Source organism: Diospyros lotus, chromosome 15, assembly GCF_014633365.1.
Source record: "Diospyros lotus cultivar Yz01 chromosome 15, ASM1463336v1, whole genome shotgun sequence".
In the NCBI taxonomy this organism is placed as follows: domain Eukaryota; kingdom Viridiplantae; phylum Streptophyta; class Magnoliopsida; order Ericales; family Ebenaceae; genus Diospyros; species Diospyros lotus.
The window spans coordinates 5,449,525-5,466,437 of record NC_068352.1 but is presented as its reverse complement, the minus strand read 5'-3'; the positions used below and the strand labels follow the sequence as shown (position 1 = coordinate 5,466,437).

The window sequence follows — 16,913 nt, the reverse complement described above, 5'->3', positions numbered from 1 at the left end:
TCTTTTGTTTTGTTTTCTTGGAACGTGGTTGTTAGAAGGATTCCAACTTATGGTATACAAAATCTTCACGAAAAACATAGCAAAGAAATATGTTGATGATATAACAAAATGGTATTAAGTACAATTTAATCTTCTCCAACTCAATATCATGTGTTGTCTCACTATTCTAAACTAATTCTAAGTTTGGGAAGTACTACAAAATGAAAGTGCAGGCCACTGCCCTCCTCAATGCCTCGGCAGTAAAGCCCTACTAACTAGCTACAAATGCAATACTCACTCCTCAATTGGGGAATCTCTCCAACCTAACAAAAGTTCCCCAAGAATTAGACGGGATCAGCAAGCAATATATCATCATCATCATCATCATCATAGGGGGGGCAGAGATCCTCCTCTGCCAGACGAGATCTCATTTGAGACCCAGAAATTCTAGTCCAGTAGCTGAGGATGTAAGTTCATGCTGAGACAGATATTGAGTGTCATAAAACTTACTCAGATGCCTCATCCCGCTATCACAAAGAATTGTTACAATCGTGTGACCGGGGCCTATCAGTTGTGCCACTCTGACAGCTCCAACGCAATTCATCGCAGAGCTACTCCCGAGAAATAGCCCGTCATTCTTCAACAGAAACCTGATGAATGAACCAACTGTTATTGCTTACTGGCTAAATGAATGAACATGCATAGTTACACTCAAGGATATGCTAAGGCAACTACATTTTATGCCGACCCAAGATAATTAAGGACAAAAATCTTCTCTTCGGGGTGAAACCAACACCACTCAACAATTCCCAACTTCCCATTTCACTTAGCAGCAATGTGATGCCTCAAGGAAAGGAATAGATGATTGAAAGGTTTGCGCATACTGACCTAGACATTTCAACAGCTTCCAAGTCAGTACCTCGGAAAGCCCCGTCAAGTTCTGCCATCATAAAATTTTGGGTTAATCTGTTAATTCCAATCCCTTCAGTTATGGTATCAAACGGGTTCTTCAGCCTCCGCCCTTCAGCCTCTTCCTTGGTGTACATCACTCCCCTTGTAACCTTGTTGAACAAACCAGAACCTGGAGGATCAATGAGGAAACACTTGATGTATGGATTCTTTTCCTGTCAAGAATCAGCCAAGGAACATGTATGAAAATACCTAAGTAACGCTAAAACAAACATGACTTAGCACGGGAAAGAAAATAACCTTGAGAAATCGGGAAATACCAGCAACAGTACCTCCTGTGCCTGCAGCTGCAATGAACGCATGCAGATTACCACCAGTCTGCTGCCATATCTCGGGCCCGGTACCCTCATAGTGGGCCCTATAGTTTGCCAAGTTTTCGAATTGATCTGCAAAGAAACCACCTTTGCAATCACTTGAGAAGACTGAACTATGTGTCTCACCCTCGTATGCATAACCCTTAATTTTCTCTACATCCTTGGCATCTATTAAGGTAGAATTTCTATGCTTTGCAGCCACTTCATTAGCTTCTAGTGCCCTTCTCCTTGCAATATTGACGTAGTGGTCTCTGTGCGTAATTGAGACTGGTCTAACCCTTTCGACAGTAGCTCCAAGTGCTTCAAGTATTTGAGACTGGACAAGTTGCAAGTAGAAGGAAATATTAAAGATAAAATCTGATCTGGAAATGCAAAAGGATATCCGTACACAAGCAGGGCTTATGATCCTAAGTGAACAAGAAGAAGATAAATTTTAAAGCTGCCTATTTGTAATTTTCCCAAGTCATTTCTAATCACAGTCTAAGCCACCTGACTGTGGAGACCAACTTTTTCCCAACATTCCTTGGGTTGTGAAAAGAAACAGTGAGAACATAGTATTTGCTTTAGTCCACAAATGGGCACTACTGTTGGTTAAGAAGAGTTCTCAATAAATCCATCTTTGGTGTCCACGATGTTCTTCCTCGTATAAGGAAAACATAAAAAGAATAATTAAAATCTAACCGTTGGAACACAATTCTTTCTTCAGTTGTATCAAGCTTGCCTACAACCTTCTAAGTTGTTTACCATGCATAAGCTACAAAGCCACATCAGGACAAGTCAAAAGCAACAAGCGGCATCAAATGTAGAATAAATTCGTACTTTCTCAATTGCAACATCATCTGGGATAACCACATGACATTTGCATCCATAAGCAGGAGCTACCGTTGCAAGACTGATGGCAGTGCTTCCAGCACTCCCCTCTGTAACTACTCCACCTTGAGCTAGCTTGCCAGACTCCAAAGCCTACATATAAAGTTATATAGGGAAAATAATGATCAGTAAAATATTTTTTATTCATAGAATACTTCTGAAACAATTTATTGATTTATATGAAACTGACTTCAAGAATATATTTCATATGAATACACACAGATATATACATATACATATATGTGCATAAATATTTCCAGGAATGGAAATAAACTTTGGCAAAAAAAAAAAAGAGCAATAGAATATCAATGAAGCATAATCAAGGTAAATTGCTACAAAGAAGAAATCAGAAAGTGATGAAGGGGTCATGAAGACAAGACATTCAAACACTAGTATCACATTTTCTCAAATTGATCCTTTGTAAGAGTAGGATTTTGATTCTTATAAAAGAAGCTCATAATGGGGAGACTGGAGAGGAGATTGCCAATTGGATTACAGAATGTTGAATTAACATAGCTGGTAATCTTTTATTCCCAGCTAGAAATCATGCAGTTAGTGGCATTTTGGTTGCTGTCTCGAATACCTCAATTGTTAAGCTGTTGAGTTTGACTATCTAGTGGTGATTTAACTTGGCTATTGGTCCTTGCGTAGTTGTGACTTTGTAATTATTGGACTTTCACAGAGAAGTATCAAAAGTAATGCATTCTGATGTTCAATTTATCTCCTTTTGCTTAACAAAAGAAAAAGAAATAATCTTCATTTGAAAATTTCCTTGATTTATTAAAGAGCTAAAACAAAATAGCTTACTGACAACAGAAAACATACCCTTGGCGCAAAAAAAAAAAAAAAATAATAATAAATTGCTCAAAGGCAATCCGGGCATCTTATAAAGATTACAGACAAGAGCTTATTTTACCAATGAATGACAGGCAAAGGAAATGGATTGCAGATCAATATAGCAGATTTTTCTGCTCAAGTTTGGAAGTTCTTAACAGAGAGGGTTCAACAGAAACAGCCAGATGGAATTTGGTTATAGTTTAGGGGGAAATGAAATTAGATAAGCTGAAAAGGAATGTGTTCTGAGGCTACCAAACAAGATCAGAAGATGCCAAAATTAGTTACGGTAGTAAATAGAGGAACATAATCAATGGAGAACTCATCTAAAGCAGAGACGGTCTAATCTGAATAGGAGGATCATCCAGAATGATAGCGTATGTAATTCATGTCCAACACATAAAAACCCTAGATTAGTTTGGAGGCTGAATTTCAGTAGATAATACAGGTACGAAAGGAAAATTTTCACACCCTGCCTGTAGCAATACCCTGTTTATAATTTTGTTGAGATGTGAGAATCCTCAATCTAACAGTAGAAATAAACAACATATCAAGCCTTTATCCAAGTATGTGGGGTCAGATACGTAAATTATAGACTTCCGTTTGTTTCTATCCATTGCCATATCTTCGTTAAGGCAATCTAACAGTACAAATAAAGATAATTAATGAGAAATCATAACTAGTCCCCTACATATAAATTAATTGAGCATCTATGTCTCATTAGCATAGTTGAGGAGAGTTTTACTGTTGCTCCAAGAAGCAAATCAACTTACACAATGTTTGGAGTTGAACAATTTCTTCATTTTCTTGTCCAGGTTTCTCAGTAACCAAACAGAAAGATAAAAGGATAAACTAACCCACCTCTTCAATAATTTTCACGGCAACCCTATCTTTAACGCTCCCTCCAGGGTTCAAGAACTCCGCTTTTCCAAGAATCTGAAACCATGACCCAGAAGGAACAACCCAATAAATCACCAAAACAAGAAGACCTAAATCACAAAATAACACAAAAACAAAGAAGACCCTGCTGAAGAAAGCAAATACTTCACATCCAGTGGCGTCAGAGAGGCTGTTGATTCTGATCAAAGGGGTGTTGCCAATTGCCTGAACGAGCCCCTTTCTGGGCTGCTTCTTCGTTTTCCTTCTTCTGGGTGAAGCTTCTTTAGAGCGACTGTCATTCCGGAGAAAGTAGGAGAGAAGGGTGGCTATGGAGATCGCTGCGACTATGGCGGCTGTGCTCCTCGCAACCGCCATTTTTGGTTGCTCCAACTCGTCGGCGCTGCTCCCCCTAAATCTAACTCCTCTTTTTTTTATTTATTTATATCGCTTTTAAATTACACCAAACACTCTCAAATAGATGAAATCCATATAAACACCCCCCTCACGCATAAAAATGATAGAAATCTCTCAAAATCTTTGTTAATTAAGATATAAATTAAAAATATATATATAAAAAATATTTTTTATTAAATTTATTTAATAACTTACTAAAAATTCTTATATAGAATTGTTCAAATAAATTTATTTAGAATCTTATAGATAAGAAAAAATGACTCATATGTCTTCTAATGTATTTTAAAAAAATTAACAGATAATTTGATATAAATTTTAGAATACATTTCAATCTTATTTTGTATATTTTATATTTTGATCTTGAAAACATTCTAACCTTGTAGTGATACAAATTTATTTTGCTCATCTTAATAAACACTACTTATGTAAATTGGTTCCCTTGAAGATGTTATGTCATTTAGCAAACCTCAAAGGTGTTTGGTATAATTTAATTACTAAATTTGCTTAAAAATTAAAACACATCTAATTATATTTTAAGATAAATACATGATCTTTTGTAAATAACTAAAACTATTTATGAAAAGTTAAGATTATTTAAACTCTTGACCTCTAGAAAGAAAAAAAAAAAATGAGATGCAAGAATTCAATGGGAAATCATTCATGTGAGCTTCAAGTGTTTTCCTTATCAATCTTAGAACATCATTTTGTAAATATATCCTTGAGAGAATTTGTTGTAAACCTTGTGAGCTAAACTTTTATGATTATATTGAATGTGGTGTTAAAAAGAGCTTAAAGTATAGCTCTTGGTTATTAGGTTTGTTAGTTCCCATTGAGAGAAAAATTAATGGGTTAAAGGTTGTGATTTTTTATTTAGAAAAAGAATTAAGTTGTGATCTTAAGCTCGAAAAAGGATCATTGTAAAGGTTTGGTCTTCACCTGTGAAGATGATTAAAATCTCAAGTGGAGCTTCAAGAGTTAACATAGGTTCAAAGAGGAACTGAACCACTATACATCTTTCAGTTTGTTTCTCTCTTTCCTTACTCTTTAAATTCTAGCACTTGATTTATATTTACTTATATTGGGTTGGAATTGATAAACATATTCATTTGTGTTTACATTGCATATACTTCATTTAATTGAGTTAAGTTGTGTAATTGTTAAACTTAAGTTCTTAATTATGTGTGATTGATATTATTACTTTCGTATTTTATTCACCACACACATAAATTACATTGCTAGTTGAGAGAAAAGTAAAAATTTTCAAACACCCAATTCACTTCTTCTCTTAGGTTGTCTCATTACTTAGCCTAACATTAACCTTATAAATAATCGATGTCACTCATTAGAAATAAATGCAAAGTTTGACAAGCATAGACCGAAAAAATTTGCTCTTAAAGATTCTATCAAAAGTCAAGGAGATTGTAACGCCCCGCTTTTCCAAGCGTTAAATAACTTAGGAATTTCGAGATTTTTTTTTTTTTAAATCATCTCCCGACAATCCTATTTTACCTTGTCAACACACTAAATAATAATCAATAAGTTAAGACAAGTAATTATCATAAATGCAGAAACTTAAAATCGAAACATGATATGGTACAGAATCGTAATCCACTTTAATAATAAAATAAGAATTCGTACCATTACATTTTTAAATACTTAATTACATAGAGACTTATCATCAAGAGATAACAACTAAGTACCTCAATTGATACAATTTAAAAATACCTCAAAAATACATTAAACCATAACAATTATACATGATCATCAATATAATAATACATCCTAACTCCTCATGAAGAAGTAAATACAAGGACAACTCGCCAAACTCATCAGCCACGTCATCACGTGCCGTTACGTCTCAATCATCTCCCTACCATATCTACAAGTCCTAATTGGAATGTGGAATGTTCCAAGGGCATAACCCATTAGAAGATGAAACTTCTAGTGAGAGTTTAAAAACATGATACGTGAATGCAGGATACAAATACATGAATAAACATTTGCCCTAGTATAACTTCTCAGGCTCAGCCTGGCACGGAATCCTAGGCAAATCCCGAACCTCTACAGGACAAGCCTAATGTTATTCTATTATTGCCCTAGGGGAATTACGGCTACACTCTGAGGCGACATCCCGTTCCCATACACAAATATCAATGTGACAATAATATCGTGCCATGCAATTATCACGACTTTCCATGTAATATGGCAAAATAAATCATATCTTCCGTAAATATTATGTATATATAAGCAATCATATCTTTCATAAATATCATGCATAATAAACAATCATATCATGTAAGATAGGAAAAACTCACCTTTGCTCAAAAGATCAAAACACCTCGAAAAGTGCGCATCGCCTCGGTATGCATGCCCGACCTCGATTTTTGTGTCAACTCTCAAAAGTTACACCAATCACATCATCTCGATCACCTCAATCATCAAAATGATATTTCATCACTAAATATCCTCAATATTCCATTTATTTCATTTTTCCTTTATTTTCTCTCATTTTTCCTTTCCAAATATCCCAATAAATAACTTGGGACTATTTTCTCAAATCTAATTTCACAACAATTCATTATAGACTATGAAATTCAAGAAAAAAATACTAGACTTACCCGAATATTGCATTTTCACGCAAAACGAGGCTCTTTGATGCTAAAATCAAGATATCGAAAAGTCCAAATCCAAATATTTTTGCATAGGCCTCTAGAGCTTGATTTTAGAGGAATTTAAAAAAAAAATTCAGAATTTTTGGAGCCTGGACGCGCCCCTAGAATTTGGCTTACGTGCGCCCACTCGCGGGGCCCAGCTGGCGCATGTGCCCTACCCGCCGATTGTCTTCTTCCTCCAAATTTCGGCCAGCTCGCGATACCTCTGGTTTAATGGCCATATCTCCTTCATCCGACCTCCGGTTGACCCCCCGATTGAACCTATGGTTTCGTCTTTTCGCCCTCTACAAGATGATACCAAACAATCCCACAAATGGAACCATTTTTAGACTGCTCAAGCACGTTTTCCGACGAAACTCGTCTTTCCGACGAGCCTTCAGATCTCACTCATCTCTAAACCAAAATGGCTCAAATTGCACAGAAATGAAACTTAAGACATGGGAAACAAAAGCCCTTTATCCGCTACTCTCAATTTTTGCCCAAACTCTCAAATCTGAGAGTTTAATTTTTCACTTCATTCAGCCAATTCAAAAACCTCTATTTATAGGCAACCCCGAGCCTCCAAATGCCCATGGTTGGTAGATCCAACCTCCTTGAGGCTTCTACCTGCCCTAGATTAGTCCAAAAAAGCCACCAAACACGGATTCAACGTATTGGAATTTCGACCACAAAACGACCGAAAATCATGCAAAATTGGTCATCATCTTAGCTAATGTCGCCCTAAGCTCGACCCAAGAGCATCCTAGGCCACTTTTCTCGAGTCTCTTACCACCGAATTCGGTGATGGGAGGTGGTAGAGAAAGCTTGGTCGGCCATGACAAATTTGCTCCATCTTTAACTTTTGAAAATTGCACTTTGACCCCTATCTTTTCTTATTTTGAACTTTTGGTCCTTTCCTTGAAGCCCCTGAGCTTCCCAATACTGCCATTGCGACCTATAAGTTCTATACTTTTCATTGCATCCCCGAAGATTCTGAAAAAATATCATTTCGACCTCTCTCCGGCAAAATTAAGAAATTGCACTTAGGCCTGAATCTTCGTTTTGACCCTAAACCTCTTCGTTTTTTTCCTAAAACCACTTAAGGGTTGTTCCTTATGAAAAATCGAAGCTCTCTCAAGCTTCCGTTGACTTCTCGGAAGTCGTCTATCATAATTCGATATTGCAGCCTAATTGACAACTGTATTTTAGTTGTACCGAAAATCGTTCTCAATCTCATTTCTTTCGATGCCATAAATTATGCCTTGAAATACTCATCACGATCATATCATTTTCCTTTGGCATCTCGGCTTCAGGGCACTCCCTGCAGTCGATTCGATCATTCATACGGTAATAAATTATCCTTATACCCTCAATTTATCCTTAAATTCTATTTTTGCCCCAAGATAATTTACCCTTGAGTCATTTTAGAATTTCTCGAGTATTACAGAGATCATTTTAGAAAATCTTTGGCGAAGCAAGCTTTTCAAATATGGCTAAAGGCATTTTTTTAACCTACATTTATTCTCTGATTTATGATTCAAATTCTAACATTTTATACATTAACTCTTCTTATTTTTTTGCCCTCTAAGCTGCTGTATTCGTTTTGCCAAATTTGTACTAAAGTGATTTGCCTATAATCTATCTTTTTTTTTTAGATTTCTTAGGTAAATCTCACGGGTAAGGATTCTTTTAGTGGGTGATTAGCAACAACGGCCACTTTTGAAGGTGCATGATATCCTTTGAATTGATTGGTTGTTATGGTTAGTGTGAACCTCTTGAAAGTGTGTTTGTGTGCAAGTGCAAGTGCATCTCAATGGAGGTTTATCCTTAATGATGCCATTGCCAAACCATGAACTTGCTACCATACCAGATAACCCACACTTTTCATTGTCGATGTGATCTGTTATGGGAAGTTAATGCTTTCTATACAATCATTAAAGTTGGTTGCACTCTACGTAAAGCGGTATAACATAAAAGGTTTATGCTACTTTGTTAGGCTATCTCCAACGAGATTGTTGTTTCTGCTCGTCATGCCAAATATAGCGAGCCAAATGCAAAGTGATGCCTTAAATGCTATCATTCGCCAAAAAATTGGCAAAACTCAAAACCAAAGCCAGGTGTGGCGATCGAAATCAGCCAAGTTATCCTCGCTATCTCTCCTCCACAACGGTAATCAATGTCGGAAGAGGCTTGACCAAACGCAACGAAGACGAAATCAACCAAAAAATAGAAGTTGCAGACACAGCGATAACAGATCCGAAGAAGACAAGTTGCAAGTGTAGCGAAAGATGAAATCGGGGGGACGACCACCAGATTCGACAGTTGCGACGACGACAAGAAGAACGAGCAGCGGTAGGTGCTTGCGCGGCTTGCTATTCATTGTCTTGCACAGATTTGGGTTTGTGATTTTTTTTGAATTTTTTATTTATTTGTGTATTGGATGAATAATATTATATATTTGATTATTGATTTTGTGTATCTACATATTTGATTATTGATTTTGTGTATATGTGTATCGGATTATTTTGTATATTTAGTTATTGATTTGTGTATTTAATTATTAATTTTGTGTATGTGTGAAAATTATAAGTAAAGTAAAATAAATAAAATTGAAGTTTATTAATAAATAAATGAAATAATGAGTGAAATAGAGAAAGTAGTTGGAGCAATCACAATTTTTTAGATAAAATTGGAATAATGAATAAATTATTTATAATATAATAAAGAGTAAAATAGGAAACAACGTTAAAGATAGCCTATGTGGATCTAGGAGGTCACATAGTGTGATGTTTTAGTGAAAGAATTTGAGTTGTATATATAGGCAAAGCTAGCTTGCCATTTGCTTCCATCCTATTCAAGTGCCTTCAAAGTAGTTCCCTCTTACAATACCATGCCTTTAGATCCTCAAGAAAGCAATAACCATGTTAACCATGAGTTTCTCATGGATTAGACAATTGACTAAAGCTCAAAAAACACTTGGTTGGAATATTTGAGGCCCGTGGCTAAAAATGGTATAGCCTATCGTGACGCACAATGAGTGAAAATAAGTACCCATATGCAATTGCTAATTATATTCCCTCAAATGTCAAGGGTGATTATAGTCACTATTCCTTGGTGATTAGGCTCTTATGAACTTCATGAGAGTAAGAGTAGTAATTAATGCTTATTGCTTTCTTTGCTTCAACTCATTTTCTTAACTTTATAAAGGAGTAGATAGTTTCTAAAACCTTCCTATTGAGTTGAGGAGGTAGGCTAATGTGGTTAAAACTTAGGTGTTGGGGCTTGAGGCTTAAGAGAGCTAGAAGTTTGTCTTAGCTAGGCTCAAGAAGAAGGGAGCTTTAAAGCCAACTGAATGATGGGACATTCATTGTGGTTACCAACTCCATTAATTGGTTGAGAATAATTGAGGTGTGCTATCTCATCTAGAGGCTAACTTTGAGGAACTTCCTTTGGGATGCAGTAACATCGGCACAAAACCTCTTGAACAAGTAACGAGTAAGTTGTTTTCTTTAAGTTTATACAAGGAGGATATGTTGATAGTCAAATGAGCTCGCTTTGAAGTTTTCAACGAGGCCATATGTAACACTTTTGTTTTTATTTGAATTTTGATGAGGAATGTTAAATGAAAAAAAAAATAGAAGTTCTTGAGATTAATTAGAAAGTAGTGTTTTTATTTGAATTTTGATGAGGAATGTTAAATGAAAGAAAATAGAAGTTATTGAGATTAATTAGAAAGTATAAAAAGGGGTTGAAGTGTAATTTGCAAGAACTTACAGACCAAATGTGTAAAACATGAAGTTTTATGAAATCTTATGGTGGAATCACTTTTTTAGTTTCAACGTGGAAGATTGAATTCCAAATTAAATGTACAAGAAAATAGAATCTCAAGAAACAAACCATGGATTCAATATGTAAGAACAATTTTATTGGTATATAGCTCGATAAGGCTTAGAAAAATGGCTATAGCGAAAGTCCTAACATGTGAGACAAAAAAATTAATATCAAGAATTAAATGAATATCTATAGTTGGAATACTAGAGTACAAACTAATAAGTATAGTACTAGTGGTGCATGTACATATATATACAAAGAAAATAATAAAATGCAATTTGAGCTTAATTGAGGATGTGTAACTCAAATTGACACACTAGCTATGTTTGAGATTTCATGATAAGCTCATTAGTATGGTTAAAATTTGAGAAATGTATAACCCAAGTGCAAATCTTCAAATTCTAAGGATAGTACAAAATTACAAAAATTTACAATGTAAACTTGTGATTCATCATTGAGGAGTTGAGAAATGACTATGGTTCATTTAGACATAGTTACTTGGGTGATCTAAGATGTCTCAAGACCATCATTTTGTTTAGAATTAAATAATGGAAGAAGAACAATAAAATATAATTTGGATTTAGTAAGTAATGGCAATTCATTTTATGAAATTTGTTAGCATTTGGTTGAGTGCCAAATTTTTTTGTCCACATGAAATAAGATATCTGTTATCTTGTGTAATACAATTTATCTTATATCTAGATTTAATTGTAGATCGTATTCAAAGTATTGCATTTATCAATTGTGATAAGTACTTTTTTGTATTCCTAAAAGTAGTACTTTGGTTAGAGATGGACTCTTCCTCCATAAATACATGTAGAAACATATTCATAAGGGGTCTCTTTCTCTAGCTACCTCTTTGGGGCTGATCATCATAACACTATAAAAGTTTCGAGTTTTAGTGGCGAAAATATTTTGTTGCTAAAGTAAAAAATTCATCGCTAAAGTCTTCGTCGTTAAATTTTTTGGTAACGAATCCATCGCCAATTTAGTACCAAATTAGCAACAAAAATATTTCAATCACTAAATATAATTTTTTTAAATTTAGAGACGAAAATTTTCGTCACAATTCCATCTCTAATTCAATCATCCAATATGGCGATCAAACAAAACAATGATGGATTAGCGATGAAAATTCTCATCACTATATTTAGTGACAAAATATTCCATGACTATTTTTTTAATTTTTTGTAAAAAAATAAAAATTTATTTTAGCGATAAATTTTTTATCACTAAAATAAATTAATAGAATTGAAAAATATATAAAAAAAATTAATATAGCGACAAAAAATTTCATTGCTATATTATAAAAAAATTAAAAAAAATTATTTTTCCTGTTGCTAATTCCGTCACTAAAATAAATATATTTTTTTATTTTTAATTATTAAATCAACTTAATTAATCTAAAATAATTTTAATTTTAATATTAATTAAAACAAAATTTATATAAAAATTACAAAATTTATATTTATAATATGAAAATTAATATTCAAATAAAATACTAATAATTGTTTGAATCGTCTATTACATACTAACTGTTGAATAAAAATAGCTACGAAAACTAATCGTCTAGATCGTCACTAGCATTAGGCGAGTCAAGCTGGTGAGTCAACTATGGCTACAAAGAAGAAAAAAAGGAAACATGCCACGAGTAAATACAGTAAGCTGTTCAATCAGAGCTCCCATCTCAGACATCTGTTGTCTAACGTCGTCCAGCTCTTGAGCTTGTGAATTTATCTTCTCCACCTATGAGTTTTTCTTTTTTGCCTGTGAGTTTATCTTCTCCATCATTTCTTGTATTATCGAATTTTCATTGAAGCCAGATGAGACAGTGGATGAGCTGCCGATGTTGGAAAACTTTGATTGGAATAAGGATCTCGTGTCGTAAATCCTCTTCTTCTTGTTTTTTTTGCCGACAGCTTAGAGAAATATTTGGTCACAATCTGGCTGGTGAGACTCCTCGAACCCCTCATTCGGTTGAGTTGCCTACTCCAGCAATTATCCGTTCGTTTCTTACAACAATGTAACGGAAAAGAAAAAAATAAATTAATTATGTAACGCCCCGCTTTTCCAGACGCGTTTTATAAATTGGAACAATTCCAGGACAATAAATTTTTTTTCTTTCAAACTAATGCTAAACCACATTATTCCTCGAATCCGTCCCAGAATTCTCATTCATTTATTTCGAAAGAGAATTATTATACACATTAAATGCGAAAGCAATGATCGAAACCTGATATTTTAATATTGATCATAAATCAATTCTTACATTATCGTTCCTTAACATAACTCAACACAAAGCATAAGTTCTCAACTAACATTAACCCTAAATAAGGTTATACATCAATATTCCTCAAAACGATCAGAATTCAAAATAGCAGAACATAAATTCATGGGCTACATAACATACATTTCATTTATCATGCACTCTGCTAAGTGCCCTTTCATGCCTTATTCATCCTCGTATCTGTTACAATCTCCATTTGAAACGTTTGAATATTCTAAGAACAAAGCCCAAATTAGATGATGAATCATCTAAATAAGGGTACATAATGCTATATCATGTGTGTATGCAAAGCTTTTCATCGTAGGTGTCAACTGCACCCCTCATGCTACATACCGTTCTTACGACCACCTCTTTCAAAGTCGGGGTGTCTGGAGACACCCTTGGTAAAGTAGCGGTGCTAGTTCGTACTCCCTACGGCCTCAATACGCGTGATCAATGATATCAACGTGTATTCATGCATTTCATAGTCACGTCATGTATGCAGTCTACGTGATAAGTACATATCAGAGTATGTCAATATGATGAAAACATTTTCGAGAAACATAAATCACTTACAAACCAAATATTTTCCATAAAACTAACTTTAATTGGGGAGTACCACTTACCTTCTCAAGCTTATCGAGCTACCTCGATATTCGTGTCTTGCCTAGAAATTCATACATCTCCTTAATTTGCGTGCTAACCTCAAAATTTGCACAAATCACTTCAACTTAAGCCTCAAAGCATCCTAATCACCACATTTATTTAAATAAACATTAAAACCTATTTTTCTATAATTTCTGGTATTTTCTTTAATTTTCTTTTTATTTCTTCCTAATTTTCCTCAATAAATCCAAACTAAATATTTCTCAAATATTTCACTACGACAATTCATAAAATAATATTTCTAAATTTCTAGAATTTTTTAGAAAATTTTACTTACCTTAACTTGACTTCTCTGGCTTCCTCGGTATGCGTGCTGAACTATTTTCTTACCCAAAATCTCCAAAATATTAGTAAATATCCAAATCCCATTTTTCTAGGATTTTTTGACATTTTTTCTCTATTTTTTCCCCTTTTCTTTTCTTTTTCTTTTCCCTTCTCTTTTTTTTCTTTCCTCCTCCTTCCTGTTCACCTTCTTCCCTGCTTCTTCAACCTATGAACCAACCATGCCATTCTTCCTTCTTTCTTCTTTTTCTTTTCTTCTTCTTCTTCTTCCTTCTTTTTTTTCTCCTTCTCTTCCACCTCATTCTTCACTGTGCAACCTACGAACCAACTTCCCCCAGCCGCCGCACCGGCTACTGTCGTCGCCCTCAACCGCAACGGGCCATCGCCGAGGTGCACACCACACCCGCTGGCAACCTCCCTTGCCTCGTGCCCGGCCACGAGCTCACGGCCATGGCTGCCATGGTCGCGAGTTTGCCACTTCCGGTCACCTCTCTTGCTCTCGCTAGCCATCGCAAACCTTGTTAGGCCACCCTCCGCTTGCTAAAAGCTAGTCGCGACCACTGTCGGCCATGGCTGCCGCTTGCTGTTGCGGCCTGCTTCGGCCCTTCTCGTGGCTGCCTTTAGCCACCAACAGCTCTCTCTCGATCTCCTTCCAGCTTCTCCTCGATCACCTTGGCCATTGCTCTGCAACTCTCTGTTCCTTCCCCATTTGCTTCCATTTATCCCTATTTATAGGCCCATGCCATTGCCTTACGCCATGCCTCAAGCCATCCCTCAATGTGTATAGTACACTCAAATTGCAGCCACACGTCACCTATTGCGTGCAAATCCATCCAATGTTGCAGGTCATGGGGTTGCAAGACATGGTGGAATTACAGGGGCTACGCTCACAGCATGCGTATATATATGTAATACATATATATATATATATTACACTAAAATAATTATAAAAAAATACATATTAAATCTTCAATTTTATCATAATATCACTTGGGTAATTCTCTTATTCTAACTATGCCCTTAAACTTCAACTTAATTTGCATTAAAATACCAAAAACACAAAATTAATAATTTCAAAACTTAGTCGAAAAGGATGATTCGTCCAAGTGTCCTTACCGGACTGTTGTTTCATCCCAAAACCACTGAAAGATTGCTCATTACGCAAAATCGAAGCCCCCTTAGGGTTTTGTTAATTTTTCGAGAGCCTCCTACAATTATTCAATTTTGCAGCCTAAATGACAGCTGCATTTTAGCTGTACCGAAAATCATTCCCGATTCAATTTCTTTCGATACCATAAATCTTATCTCGAAACGCTCATCGAGACCATATAATTTTTCTTAGATAATTTCACTTCGAAACATTCCCTGTAATCGATTTGACAACTTAATTTATCGTTAAACTAATCTTTCGATATTTCAAACTTATCAAAATTACGTGGCAACCTTATACAAACCTGGGGTATTACAAATTACGAATATTAAAATTTACATTAATTATAAAAATAATATTATTTACAATTAAAAGAAACTTACAGTGAGGTTCGCAGAACGTCTATCGACATACGTCCTATCCATAGTCTCATATGCATTGCTTGGCTCTGTTTTAAGTGTCGATGTTGAGTACAATATATCAGCCGAATCGACCGTAACTTTTGATTCTCCATGAAGTGTCCACTCGTAATACCTCGATATAAAACCTTTGGTGAGCAAATGACTTGTCACGGTTTCCTTGTCACGAAAAGCAATGTTCCTACACTTTCGTTGATTATAAGGACATTTAATCTTATTCCCGTCCATCCACTCTCGTTGACTCTTAGCAAAGTTAACAAACTCCTCAACACCCTTGATAAATTCTATAGAAACATAACTATCTTCCTTACGTCTGATATACATTCATTGACGATCTGGTCTCATTTTTATCTTGTAGTAATTAAATAACAAAAAATTACTTAATTATAATTACAACAATTACGTAATCCGACAATCTCCCCTCTAACTGATCTACACCTCCTGTAAGGAAAAAAAAAAACAACAATATAACATTTCAATATATACAACATCATTAATTCTCAACACATCATATACATCATAAAATCACAACAAAATTCATCTCATATATCTCAACAAATCATCATACTATAATTTTAACAAACAAAAAATGACATTTTTTATTGATATTATAACAAAAAAAGGCCCATCAAATGCCCTCCAAATTATTACCCATTATACTGGTGAAAAGTGTTGACGTCAGTGACATGAAGAAGTTCGGAGGCGAGGGGAGAGAGTAAGAGGTAGTAGTTTTTATTTTTAAATTTCACCTATTTTAATATTTTTAGATAAAAAAATAAAACATACTAAATTAGTTAGTTTCACTAATTTGATTGGCTTTAAACCATTAACACCAATAATTAGTCTTTTATTTCTTAAATTAAATTAGCATGATAATTGATCAAAAATACTATTTAAATACTTAAATTTAACACTTTATATTAATATAATACTTAATATAATATATTAATATAAAATATTTATCTTGAATACTAAATTTGGGTTCTAAATAACATTTTTGTTTTAGTAAATATAAGCGTTAATCCTATATTTTTGCCTTTATATTTTCACTTTTTGTTTTCATAGAACTTTTCGTTATTTTCAATTATATTTTTAGACTTACAATTTGGAGTAAATTTAACCTATACTTTAATTTTTTTTCGCATGATAACTCAAAGCTAGGTTGAACCCATCATTGCTTGGTATGAGTCCTGTCTTGTGAGCCCCCAAACCAGCTCCAGTTTGGTTCCACTTAAGAGCCTTGTATAGTTTACAAATGAATTAAGCATATATATATATATATATAAATTACTCAATAAAATACAACAAATCCCAAATTATCGTTTCAAATTCTTTTATTTCTTGGGTGGGTTCAGAATTATTTTAGATTTGAACTCAAATCCAAATACA

General features: G+C 34.6%; 1 protein-coding gene across 2 annotated transcripts; it reads right to left on the bottom strand.

The window, feature by feature from the left end:
• Positions 1–64: 64 nt before the first annotated feature.
• Positions 65–4,293, bottom strand: LOC127792185 (cysteine synthase 2). 2 transcript variants are annotated; one of them, XM_052322586.1, is made up of 6 exons: positions 4,011–4,293; positions 3,828–3,902; positions 2,082–2,225; positions 1,221–1,578; positions 868–1,060; positions 65–629 (listed from the first exon to the last, which is right to left on the bottom strand). In XM_052322586.1, the coding sequence occupies exons 1-6, from the start codon at positions 4,218–4,220 to the stop codon at positions 407–409; spliced, it is 1,203 nt and encodes a 400-aa protein (XP_052178546.1). In that variant the 5' UTR covers positions 4,221–4,293; the 3' UTR covers positions 65–406. The 2 variants fall into 2 exon arrangements, with proteins under 2 accessions (XP_052178546.1, XP_052178544.1); XM_052322584.1 differs by having other exon boundaries at positions 868–1,103; positions 1,189–1,578; positions 4,011–4,292.
• Between the last annotated feature and the right edge of the window lie 12,620 nt (positions 4,294–16,913).